This window comes from Notolabrus celidotus, chromosome 11, assembly GCF_009762535.1.
Source record: "Notolabrus celidotus isolate fNotCel1 chromosome 11, fNotCel1.pri, whole genome shotgun sequence".
NCBI classification, from domain to species: domain Eukaryota; kingdom Metazoa; phylum Chordata; class Actinopteri; order Labriformes; family Labridae; genus Notolabrus; species Notolabrus celidotus.
In genome coordinates this window covers 12,055,344-12,068,073 of record NC_048282.1, presented here as the reverse complement: position 1 = coordinate 12,068,073, position 12,730 = coordinate 12,055,344, and the positions used below count along the sequence as shown (strand labels likewise).

The 12,730-nt window shown below is 43.0% G+C and overlaps 1 protein-coding gene across 1 annotated transcript in view; it reads left to right on the top strand.

Annotated features, from left to right (window-relative positions):
• Nucleotides 1-12,426, top strand: part of skia (v-ski avian sarcoma viral oncogene homolog a) — an 80,898-nt gene extending 68,472 nt beyond the window's left edge. The window contains exons 2-7 of the mRNA XM_034695812.1: nt 3,087-3,203; nt 4,181-4,296; nt 4,792-5,114; nt 5,207-5,535; nt 7,440-7,670; nt 8,822-12,426. Coding sequence (XP_034551703.1) covers nt 3,087-3,203; nt 4,181-4,296; nt 4,792-5,114; nt 5,207-5,535; nt 7,440-7,670; nt 8,822-9,010 — 1,305 coding nt within the window. The 3' untranslated portion in view covers nt 9,011-12,426. The remainder of the gene's footprint in view (nt 1-3,086; nt 3,204-4,180; nt 4,297-4,791; nt 5,115-5,206; nt 5,536-7,439; nt 7,671-8,821) is intronic.
• Nucleotides 12,427-12,730: the final 304 nt, after the last annotated feature.

Genomic DNA, 12,730 nt, shown 5'->3' with positions numbered 1-12,730 from the left:
CTGACGGAAAGCCGTGGCGTTGGCAACCGGTAATCCACGAGACGGGGGCGGGCACGTGGCACAGAGACTTTGTCCAGTCACACTGCAGTGTGTATGAGTGTGTGTCAGTGCTTGTGTGGGAAATGAACTGCAGGCTCAAGCCTCTCGCCTCAGGTCCTGTGTTGCTGCCCTGATATGTAGGCCACATCTCTTCATCTCTAGATAACCCACAAACCTGACAACCACAGACTCCTCTGAGCTGGAACACTGTCTGAATATCTGAAATATATTCTTCTAAAACGCTTTAAAACATTTTACCCTGAACATTCACTAATCTCTTAAAGAGCTACACCCTTATTGTCCACAAATAAAGAGTCAGAATATCCTTCTGTGAGTCTGGGAGGGCTGGAATGAAAACCATGTTTATGCAGTTTGATGAAAAATAAAGATTAATGCAGTTTAGCTTGATTTGAGTTGTAGTTTGTGTCAGTCAGGACATACAATCGGCGATGCAACGTACAAATTTGTGTTCCACTTAAATTTTTTTAAAAGCAGCAAAGTTTAAAAATGTGAAAGTGATGGTAAAAAGCTCTGGAGCAGAATGAGCTGGGTTGGCATTGGTACCTTTGAGTATTCTGACCTTTTTATCGATAGAACCTGATTATTTTGCGTCTTAGGAAAAAGATTATTGAGATTGAGTGAAAGCTTCATGTAGACACTCATTACTCGTTACTACAGATCTATTCAGACTCTATATAGAGATAGAGCAGGTTTTAATTATGTCCTTGGACCTATCGTTAATACCTCCACAGCCAGAGCTTTTTGTAGAAGTAGCTCTTTAAAAAAGACCCAGGTGTCTGATTTTTATTTTTCAAAATGAAACATCAAGAAAATGTAATTTCCACCAGACAAAGGCTTCCAAAGAGCGACCAGAAACATCACAGGTGGATGAAAAGACGGGCCTATAGAAATCATTTTCCCTTTGTGGATGTGTGTTCTATCAGACCATTCATGGAAGCACTCTGGATTTGTCCTTGAAAGTCATTGAAAGTCATGCAGTTGTACGTCAGGGCTGTGGCGGATTGAGGACAGCTGTCACGTCAGCAGACTTTGGTACTATTTGTTCGTCTAGCCACGCTACTTTTCCTGAGAGAGCGGCTCTGATTACACAGACATGTGGCAGAGTGTGACACACTGCCAACATGGTCGAGCGAGGCAGAGAGAAAGAGGGAGAGAGAGAGAGAGAGAGAGAGAGAGAGAGAGAATCTATAAGCCCATTATAAATGACCACCTGTTGACACCACACAGGGGATGGCGGTTGTGTGTGTGTGTGTGTGTGTGTGTATGTGTGTGTGTGTGTGTTTGTGTGTGCATTGCAGTAGTTTGCAGGCTGAATGCTGCAGATTCCTGAGGGAGTTCCTCACAGAGAGAAAATAAGAGCGAGGGAGCACCGTGAAGTGAGACAGGAAGAGAGAGAGAGAGAGAGAGAGAGAGAGAGAGAGAGAGAGCTGTATGAGTGAATTTATCTTGCCTCTGGAAACATGGAGCGGGCTGAGCATCACGTGTGACCTGTACTCCAACACATGACCTCTACATGCTGAGAAACATACATGTATGATCATTCCTGAGCTAAAGACAGTAGACATGTAGCTGTGATCCACATGCTGAATCGAGTCAGATAAATTCTCATGGTTTAAAGAGGGATTCTGTGCCTTTCTTTTTGTTTAATTCTGACTTTATATGTCCACATATTTGGGTTTTTAAATGACCAACAGGCAAAGATTTAAGTTCAATTATTCCCCGGCTTTCTTACTGATCTTTTTGTTGTATAAGACCCCTTCTGAAGGGGTTCTATATACCACTACCGCCTGCTAACCATACATTATCCCTTACACATTGTCTGAATTATAGTTAGTATGAAAGGTACACGCATTTAGCTTTTTATGCCCACAAAAGACTCTTACAAAGGAGTGGCGTCTCTTTTCAGCAGAACTCAGTGTGATAATTCAAAGAGCTGTCCGGAAGCTACTAAGAGTTCGGTTTTTGAAACTACATTCACTTTGTTAGAATAGTATATATACAAATGAGAGTGCGTATGTGTGTGTGGCAGTTAGTGACAGCCACAGCTCGGAGAGGCTGAGGTCATCGCTGCACAGCCAGCCGAACAGACGAATGGGGAAAGAGGAACAAACCCCTACTTGTCTGTCTGTCTGTGTGAGTGCATCTGTGTCTGACAGACACACACACACACTCACTAACACACACACACACACACACAGAGACACAAATACTGAGTTACTCACACAACACACACACTGCCCCAGTCACCTCTTGCCTCCTCTCTTGGCTGCCCATGAGCAAACACACCTAGCTGTATTGGATTCTGTGTGTGATGTGTGTGACACAGTGCCATAAACTGGACTGTGTCTGTCTGTGTGTGTGTGCGTGTATGTGTAACTTGGTAACTGTGATGCAACTTCCTGAGCCCCAGATAGACACACTAACACACAAGGTCAACACCACACCTACCTTTAAACACACTTCAAGCTATCAAGACACCTCTGCTGGCACTCCTCTATCAGGCTACACACACACACACACACACACGCACGCACGCACGCACACACACACACACACACACACACGCACGCACACACACACACACACACAGTTATTGGTCTGTCTGACACTATTGGGTGCATTTTCAGTTCACTGACATTTTACTGTGACAGCCTTCAGCTCACTGCCAAGTGGGATACATGTGGTGCGTTTACATCACGTGGGATAAAGAATCGACTTGTGCCTGATGTGTTTGCACATAGAAATCTTTCTGAAGTCTCACACTGTTTATTTCTGTTTGCAGACTGAGTGTGGTGCAGATTTTGAGCTCATAAAAGCACATTCTATTATTTTTTAACCCTCATTTAGCGACCAAACCGAGATTAAAGTCTTCTCCAGAACTTTCCTGCAGCACTGATACACAGCTGCAGCAATAAAACACATCCGATTATTTTCAAACATGCTTTATTTATAAGAAAAAGTCAAGCTTCTTGTGTACACTATTTTGCATTTTGTAAACCTAACATATTCTTCCTTTTGTCCTCCAGGTGCCCGATCCCATCCCGTTCAAAAAGTCCAAACATGAAGACTTCCCCTCACAGTCCCCGCTGTCCGACAAAGAGAAGCAGCACGACTGGCTCCAGTCCCTCTCCGCCTCCAATAAGGTAGGTGTTGCTAAGCTGAGGTAGGAGATGATGATGCATTGGATGAGATGTAATATTATACAGAAGTTTTGGGATGAGGGTAGTGGGTAAATTTAGATTTGGCAAGCTGTGCAAACAGAGGGAGTAACTTTAGAGGAGAGGGCTGACAGAGAGAGAGGTGTAACCAAATATAACCAAAATATCTCCCTGAAAGATCAATACTCCACGGGGACCAGGAGAGAACGTCCTCAACAACTCATCTTCTTACTCACCTGTGTCTGGTCACACATCAGACTCTATGTGATTGCTACTTAAAGTGACAGGATTATTAAATTTAAGATAAGATAAGATATCCTATTGATCCCCTGAAGGAAATTCGGTTGTTGCAGCTACACAGACATAGTAGCAAGAGTAGTACACGCATAATAGAGCATAAATAAATAAAAAAATATATGTAAAAAGTAAAGAAAAAAAATATATATATATAGAGAGATTTTTATGAAAGTAAAGAAATGTGAAAAAAAAATACAGACACAAAAAGAAAAGAAAAAAAGAAAAGAAAAAAGAAATACAATAAAAAAATTAAATTAAATATCGATATGATATTACATTTTCCTTACGTTAGAGGTAGAGTCCAGATGTGTTCAAACCAGAAGGAAACAACTTTTTCATGCAGCATTAATACATAAGAAATAACAAAATAATGATGAAAATCCTGACAGGGGGACGCATGTGATCCTCAGAAAGATTTCTGTTGCACAAATTAAAGCTTCAAGCTGTTGGAGTTGAATATTAGACCTTGGATCTAAGGCAAAGCTAATACATGTTGCAATAATTGTAAGATTTGTGTTTCCCCTTTTTCTTGTAGATGAAAATTGAACATTCAGTAGTTTGTTGATGTCTTTAAGTCCTAAACAAACTGTTTCCCAGCTCTCAGGCTAACCACATGTTTTATTTTAGTCATAATTTATAATTTTTCTCTTTTCTCATTATTTTAGGGGTTCAACTGCATCCAGCCCAGGCAGAGGCCCTCAGCTTTCAGACCCTGGTCCCCCCACATCTCTGCTGGTGAAAAGGAGCCCACCAGTCACCCCCTGGCCCTGCTGAGAGACAGGTGAGACCAGCACCTTTAAATCCCCCAAACAGTACTTAATTCACTTCAAATGAAATTAACTGAAAAAAAGAAATGATCCGCTCTAGAAGCTTCCTCTGATTTACATTTTGTTGATCTGGGTCGGATGATCTCCCAGCATGCTCCTCACTTGTCTGGGTGGGCTGGTGTCAGGGGGGTCAAGTCTGACTGTACCACAGCCTCCCACACTCCACCATTCACTCACATCTGACACACACTCACACTGTGGGCTCCCACTTGGCTCAGCAATGCCGGCTCAGGCTGCAACATATCACAGTCGATATGGCCCAGTTGCTCATAAAGTGGGAGGAAGAAGCTGCTGGCGCTTCATTTGAATGTTTCTGAGCCCTGTTTGGTGAAAGCTCTTCAAATCAGACCCTTCAATATGTCACCGGCTGTGTTTACTTTCATGCAGAGTTTAGCTGTTAATTAAGTAAACACTGAACACAGAGTTAAACCATCTTCTTCTCCTCTCAGCTTCTACAACTACAAGAGTCTGGAGAAAGCTGTGGCCCCTAATGTCGCCCTCACACCACTGCCCCTGGGGAAGGTGGGTCCCATGTCCCCCTCTGTGCCCAGCACCTCCCACCCAAGCGGAGGCGAACCCCCAGGTGAGGGTGCCCACGCCTCCTCCAGGCCTCGCAAGAGAAGAGCCACAGAAGAGCTCCCGGCACCGGAAGCCCCCTGCCTTCCCCCTTCAGCTGCCAGCAAGCCGCCGCCGCCACCGCCACCACCCCCACCCCCACCTCAGGAAGACAAAGACTCTGAGGTGGATATCGAGGTGGAGAGTCGTGATGAATGTAAGCAAAACGGAGGTGAAGAAGTCTTCGCAGGCTAGCCGATGAGTCTTTCCTAAACCTTACCCTCTCTTGTGTCTCTGCTCTCCCTACAGTCACCTCGTCCCTGTCCTCCCTGTCGTCACCGTCCTTCACCTCATCCAGCAGCTCGGCAAAGGATCTCAGCTCGCCTGGCGCGCAGGGGCCCGTCTGCACCGTCACGTCTGCAGAGGGCACACCACCTGCGGCTGCACCCGTCGCAGCCCCCGTCACCCCTCCGGAGCTGGGGCTGGAGTCAGAGCTGGAGAGCCTGAGGCAGGCGCTGGACAGTGGGCTCGACTCCAAAGAGTCGAAGGAGAAGTTCCTGCACGAGATTGTGAAGATGAGGGTGAAGCAGGAAGAGAAGCTGGGATCAGCCCTGCAGGCCAAACGCAGCCTCCAGCAGGTACGGACATATTCATGTCATTCTGCAGGATGTGTTTGGAAATGTTCTTGTCCTTCATCTGTTCCCTTGGTTTATTTGTCCGGTTGTCATTGAGGAATAAAAAGAAATAGTCGCCTTATTTTTAATCTCTGACTTGACGTAGAATCGTCCTCAAGGGATTGAGAGTTTCTGCAGAATTCTCCCTGCTGACTCAAACATGAAGTGAAATTATCTAGATAAACTTGAAACTTTGCTTATGACTTGGCAAAGACTTGCCTTAACTGACTTGAGACTTGTCCTAGAATATTTAACCTTTGTCTTCTTGTCTGACACATCAGTCAGACTTAACCTGACTCAAACCTTGATTTTTAATTTCCTAGTTTCATCTAACCTGGCGCCTGGGTTGGACGTTTGTAATAATAATACTAATTAATAAGACTTTTATAGCAATTTTTTAAGTACCCAAAGAGGTTTTACATGAGGTGCAAAAAAAATAAATACCATTTTTTAAAAAAGAGATGGGGAGGGAGCATAGGTCACGTATTGTAGATTTTTGAAGAGGTAGGTCTTTGAGTGATTTTCATACGAGTGAAGTGAGTCAGAGTTGCAGATGTTTGGAAGGAGAGAGTTCCATAGAGTCTGGCAGCAATGGCAAATAAGTTTGGACACGATTTGAACTTGTCTTTAAAGACCTGACACCCAAATGAACACCGCCACCTTGGTTGAGAGCTGATGAGAGATTTGATTTCGACTTCTCTGGATTCAATTTTAAATCAATTTGACCCCAGGATTTTTCTAGAACCAGAAAATCAAACTAAATCAAACATGTGTCATTGCGTGAGGGTTCCTCAGATTGCAGTTTGACATGTCTGGTGCTGGTGAGTCCTGAGAGTATTTGGAGCGACCACACAGCCGATGAAGTGTCTCTATATCTGCACAGTTTCACCTCCTTTAAGCGAGAGCACCGTGATGAGTATCACTGCTGGCTCAGAAAAGGGATTTCCCAGCCTGAGCTGCCCTGACAGCTCGCTCAGACCTTAAGCTTCTCAAAATCAGACGAGACAGAAACGTTTTTTAAAGTTGGCACTGTGAGGGAAACGACCGGTGCTCAGGCATCATAATTCAGTGGATTAGAAGTCGTTATCGCCGTCCGCTAAGCTTAGCATGAGTTGGCAAGTGATAACAATGAGAGCGGATGTTGCTGCGAAGGGAAAGGGCCAGACTTCCATTTTATTTTTGGTCTTGGACTGAGAACAAAAAAACGCAGACGAAGGAGTCTGTGTGGGCGGAAGAAGGAGAGGGATTGCAGCGTGACAGAATTCTACTTTCACTTTCCATCAGTGTTCAGAGGAGAAGCACCAAATGAGCATCACCGTACTTTAAAACATGGCTCCTGCTGCGGCTGAACTCACCCTCACCCCGACAGAGTCTCGTGGTGTTCTGGATTCCTTACGTAAAGCCTCAGCAGAGTAAAGGGTGTGAAGGGGATTGTTTCTTTTCACTCCTCTTGTGGGAACCAACAAAGCTTGATGACAGACATGTTTGTCCCTACTGCTCTGTTCCCATGAGTCTGCTCAGGGTGTGTTTCCCTAACACACACACACACACACACACACACACACTCACACACACACACTCACACACACATTCACACTTTGTCAATGATTCAGAGGAAGGAAACCTAACTTCTGTCAGCCCACACTTTGCCCTAACCCCTGACTCGGCCCAGAGTAAACACTGACATGGACACTTTAACCTCCTACAATGAGTCGCTGCTCTCAAGTGTCGACAGCTCAGAGACAAAGTCAAACAACCATGTGACACATGGATCCACATTCACAGGGTGACATAAGAGATGCTGAAACTGCTCAATTGTATACCTCGTTTAGAGATTAGACACTAACTTTTATATTATCTTTCTCCAGGAGTTGGAGTTCTTGCGAGTGGCCAAGAAGGAGAAGCTTCGGGAGGCAACCGAGGCGAAACGAAACCTGAGGAAGGAAATCGAGCGTCTGCGAGCGGAGAGCGAGAAGAAGATGAAGGAGGCCAACGAGTCGCGGATCCGTCTGAAGCGGGAGCTGGAGCAGGCCCGGCAGCTGAGGGTGTGTGACAAAGGCTGCGAGGCCGGACGTCTTCGGGCAAAGTACTCTGCACAGGTCAGTCACACTCATACTGTGATACCTCTCCATGATACTTACATGTGAGCAGAACAGAGTGCTGGATACTCAAACACCAATCTAGTCGAAAGTCTAGACGATTATGTCAACACCCTCAGACTAATTACAGAGCGTCAGAGTATCACTGTCTCATTTACTTTCAAGGTCAGCAGAGATGAGGGCAAGAAAAACCCACATTTCCTCTTCCTCCATTGAAAATAAATGGGTGTAGCCCAGAGAGCGCAGATGTATAAGTCCCCTCTGAAAGGAAACAGGAAGAGACGTCGACTTCCCTCAGGCTCCATGGGAAATGCAGATTAGACAAAACAAGAGGGAGGTTATGCTCTCCAGCTGTGTCTGTGTTCCTCTCTGCAAAGAGTGCAGCCTGTCTTTAAAGCAAATTTCAGACAGTTTCTGTGCTTAGGAACGGAAAAGGGGAAGATAACTGCTAAAAGTTTCAAAACTGCTCAAAGGGATTTAAAATGTCCAGTTGATTCTGCAGAATTGTGCAGATTTTGGTGTTAGATTGCAACATCAACATTCATTCAAAGTGTGGAAACTGGAAAACATCTTGTTCCTCCATGCAGTTGGATTCAATCAATCAATCTTTATTTATAAAGCACTAAATCACAACAAATTATCTGAAGACTCTTGACAAACAGAGCAGGTCTAGACCGTACTCTATGTTCTATAACTAACAAAGACCCAACATCAAGACGGGATAAGATTTTAAGCCTACTCTTAAAAGGAGAGAGAGTGTCAGCCTCCTGGACCCTAACTGGTAGATGATTCCTAAGGAGAGGTCCCTAATAACTGAAGGTTCGACCTCCCATAATATTTTTAGAGACTTAAGTTATGACGAGCAGGCCTACATGTTTGGATCGTAGTGCTTCGGAGGGGTAATAGGGCACTATGAGCTTTTCAAGATACGAAGGTGTCTTACGATACATTGACAATTGCATCGCTCAGTTATAGTTGCTTAAGCTAAGGCCAGGCATTTGGGGTTGGGATAGTTATTCTAGAGCCCTCCATCATTGCAACATCCTGATTTCAAAGCTTGTCCCTGTTTGGATCATCAAGCACCAGATTGCTCTGCACTCAGATCCGTTCTGCTGTGTAACCCCAGCTGTTTCCTGCCATGTGTTTTCCAGATCGAGGACCTCCAGATGAAGCTGCAGCACGCCGAAGCCGACCGTGAACAGCTCCGAGCGGACCTGCTGCTGGAGCGGGAGGCCAGGGAGCATCTGGAGAGGGTGGTGAAGGAGCTCCAGCAGCAACTGTGGCCCAAACCCAACAGTGACAAGGAGGGGACGCCCAAGGAGACTACAGCTGACAACTAACCCAGCAGCCAACCTCAACACCCATCCATTCCCCCACATCGCCATGATACCCCGACATCCTCTACCCGACTCAGACCATAAACACACCCAGGAGTCCAGGGCCGGCCACATCGCAACACTGTCCACCATGAAAAGACTCACCGCCAACCAGAGACAGAAGAACTGACGACCTGCGTCCTGATTCATGCCCAGAAAATCACGAGAGAGGTTTCCTCAGAGAAAGACTGTGAAGCAGCACGGAAACAACTCGCTTCTTCTGAACTCAGAACTGAAAACTGGATTATGAGACTGAAGAGAAACACACTTTAAAAAAAACATGGTTGTGTCTGTTTTCTCTCTGATGTGAAATTCATCAGACGGACATCTGAGAAGAGCTGATAGAGAAGTTTACAGCTGTCAAGGTGTGGATGTGGCCAGGATGGCAGGGGTCGATTTTAACCCTGAAAGAGTCACCACCAACCCCGTCCATCGCCACCACCAAGATGGAGGAACACGTTATAAGCTATTTAAGGGACTACATAGCGATATGTAAAGAAAAAAAGACAGTTTCTTTGTTTCTCTGTGCTATTGGAGTTTGAAATATATATATAAAAAAAGATACAAATAAATCAGAAGATGAACAAAACAAGCGAATGAACTCTCCACAGTGCCACCGTGGTTTTGTCGGTTTTTCAGGAAGCCATAGAAGTCCACTGAGAGCGAAGAACATCGAGCCCGAAGGTCGAGCGACCCGTCTTTTCCTCCCATTGTTGTTTTATAAAATCATTTCTGTCTCATTTCTCTGAACAGCAGGGGGCTCGCTCTCTCTCGGGTCGATGTTTTCCTCCCTTTGGATCAAACCCTGGGACAGGGATTGGAAGTAACATCAAGCTGTGTTTAAGTTTTAAGAGAGCACTTGTTTGGGGTGATAAAGAACAAACTCCAACAGTCGCTGTCTCACACACATACACACACACATACACACACATGTTGGTTTCCATTTGTTATTTTGAGCATTTGGGTCAAACCCTGAAGTCTTTATCTTGTAAAGATAAAACTCTCCAGATGTGAGTGTGAGAGATAAAGCCGGCACGTTTCCTTACTCCGTGAAACCATCAGATCTGAAATCACAGCGGGCGGGACGGGACACCTTTTGGCAAGAACCACAAAATGTTCATTTAATTAAATTAAGGTCTGTAAATATAAATATATGTTGTTGTTTTTTAACTTTACAATAATGAATCGCACTTTGTCATAACAAAATACTGTTATAAAAGCATTGTACTCCCACTATTGTCTTCAGTTTACTTTGAAAACATCATTATACATGAATACCATATAAACCCAGTAAGCATTTTGTTGATTATATGCGAGTAATACTGTCGCTCCGTTTTCTAAAAGGCAAAGTATTGTAAATAAAGTGAAAGAAAAAAGGCTCCACCTGTTGTTTGCTGAAGTTTCGGGCTGTGCGTCGTGGCATCGTGTAAAATAACAGACACACGGCGTGTCAGGGAGGTGAGCGGAGCCGGAACAAACAGCCTCATGTTCGAAGAATAAAATGCGATTTTATTCCAAAGGCAGTCGTGTAAATCTGCCGTCACATAGTGGGTACAATGCAATCAGAATGTACATTGTGTTAATGCTATTTTTCCTTTGGTTGTTGATGTTGTTTTAAACGTGGAGATATTTTATTGCTTGTCTGTTATGTTCACTTTTTTCAATAGAAACTCATATTTTCTTTATGCATGAAATTTGAGAGAGTTTGCCATACATATAGTCAGTTATTGGGCATTGATACTGTACGTGTAAGGGTTTTATTGTGTTATACAATATAAAGCAATTTGTCTTATTTAGAAAAGGAATGAAAAAGAAACACAGCGTATATTGTTCTTAAAAAAAAAACTTCACACTTGCAAAAAAAAAAAAAAAAAAAGACGACAAAAAAAAAAGTCTAAATGCAATGCTGGACAACCTCAAGTGCCTGGACGTGGGCGAAAGGTTTCCAGAGAAGGAACACTGATGATGAAGCTGTCGGGGCTGGGCCTCTCATCAACTTCCTGTTTGCAGGTTTCAAATTAATAGCCCCTCCCTCGCTCAGCAGCTCTTTTTATCAGTATTCCTAAAAACGAACCAGTTTACAAACTTTTTCTTTTTCAATGCAGAGAACAATTGAGCAAATGCTAGATGATGCTCCAGGCTTTTTTCTGAATGAGTGTTTTTTTCTTCATTTGAAATCAATGATATGCATGTTCAAACAGTTTTTATAGAAGACCTTGAAAAGCCACTTGCTTTTGGTGAATTGTTACTTTGGGTTGTACATAAAGACTAAACTGTTTATTCCCAGTTTGTCCTGAGGCGGACACGTCGAGGATAATAAAGAGGGCATTATGTGAAGACGCCCTTTTCTTATCGAACATCACTGATGTTGCTCAGAGAACAACGCTGCGACTTTGGCAGACTTTAAATTGGTACATTTTGTAGTTGTTTTTACACTCTGAAGAGGTGATAGCCTATGTGTAGTTTACTTTACTCATGGTTTTCTACAAAAGAAGGGAGACATAACGACATTGGCTCTTCATTCTCCCGATGCAAAAAGAAAAAGCAGTTTAACAAAGTCTTGTTTTCTAAAGGAGAATCATTTTGCTAAATAATGGACAGAAACGCAGCAATAACAGTCCATATTAACAGACAAATACTAGCCAGTGTGAAGATTTGAATAAGAATTTACAAATGTAAATATTTTTTTCATTTACGATATTGTATAATATATGTACATGGTGTTTCCTTTTTCAAAAAGAAATTTTTTCTTACAATAGCTGTCTTGTTTTTTTTTTGTTTTTTTTTGAATTTGTGTTTTAACTGAGATGTTTCAAAAACAGTTAATGCAGTGCGTAAGAGAATATTCCCTACATAAACATGTTAATCCAATCCTTTCTTTTCTTTTTTTACTGTAGAGTCTTTATATTGAATGACTTTTTTCACCAGTTCATATATATTTTTAACATATGTTCAGTATCAGATAGCCGTCGGGGTCACACACACGTGACTCAGCCATGTCGCAGATTGTTTGCCCCCATCCTCATGTATCTTGTTAGCCCTATGCTGCTGCTAATACTCTAAAAACCTTACAGTTCTAGAAATATTTTTATGTAAGAGGTTAATGTAAGCTTTCCCATTTAATAATGCCACATATACAGTATGAAAAAGAGCTTGGCTTATTCATCTATCTCCCTTGTTTCCCTCATCTTTTCACGCCTTTTTCCTCATACCCCGTCCAACAACCACCCTTCCCCCCTTCTCTCACGACACGGACTATATTGTAAAGTAAAGGACTTTATGAGATTATGTTTGAAAATAGCTATGCTTATATACTACAGTGACTGAATGTACAGTGTATAGATGCATTACCAGAAATAAAGTTGTTTGTCCAGATTGAATGACCCAGTTATTTTTTTTTTTTGCTGCCTGCAACATAAACCCTAATTATCCTGCAGATACTGCAGACAGAGAGCTTTTTTATTCTAATTCATTCTCAAATCCAGAAACACACACATCTGCAAGAATACGGGATCGAAAAAAAGAGGGCATTAATACTGTATTTCTGCACGATAAAAAACATCAATCATTTTTAAAGTATTTGCTTCAACGTTAATAACTGCCCTTAAAAGTTAAAATAAAACAACATTAAAGCATTCAGATTATATAGAAAATATATTCATTCAGGGTAGCAATACTGTATTT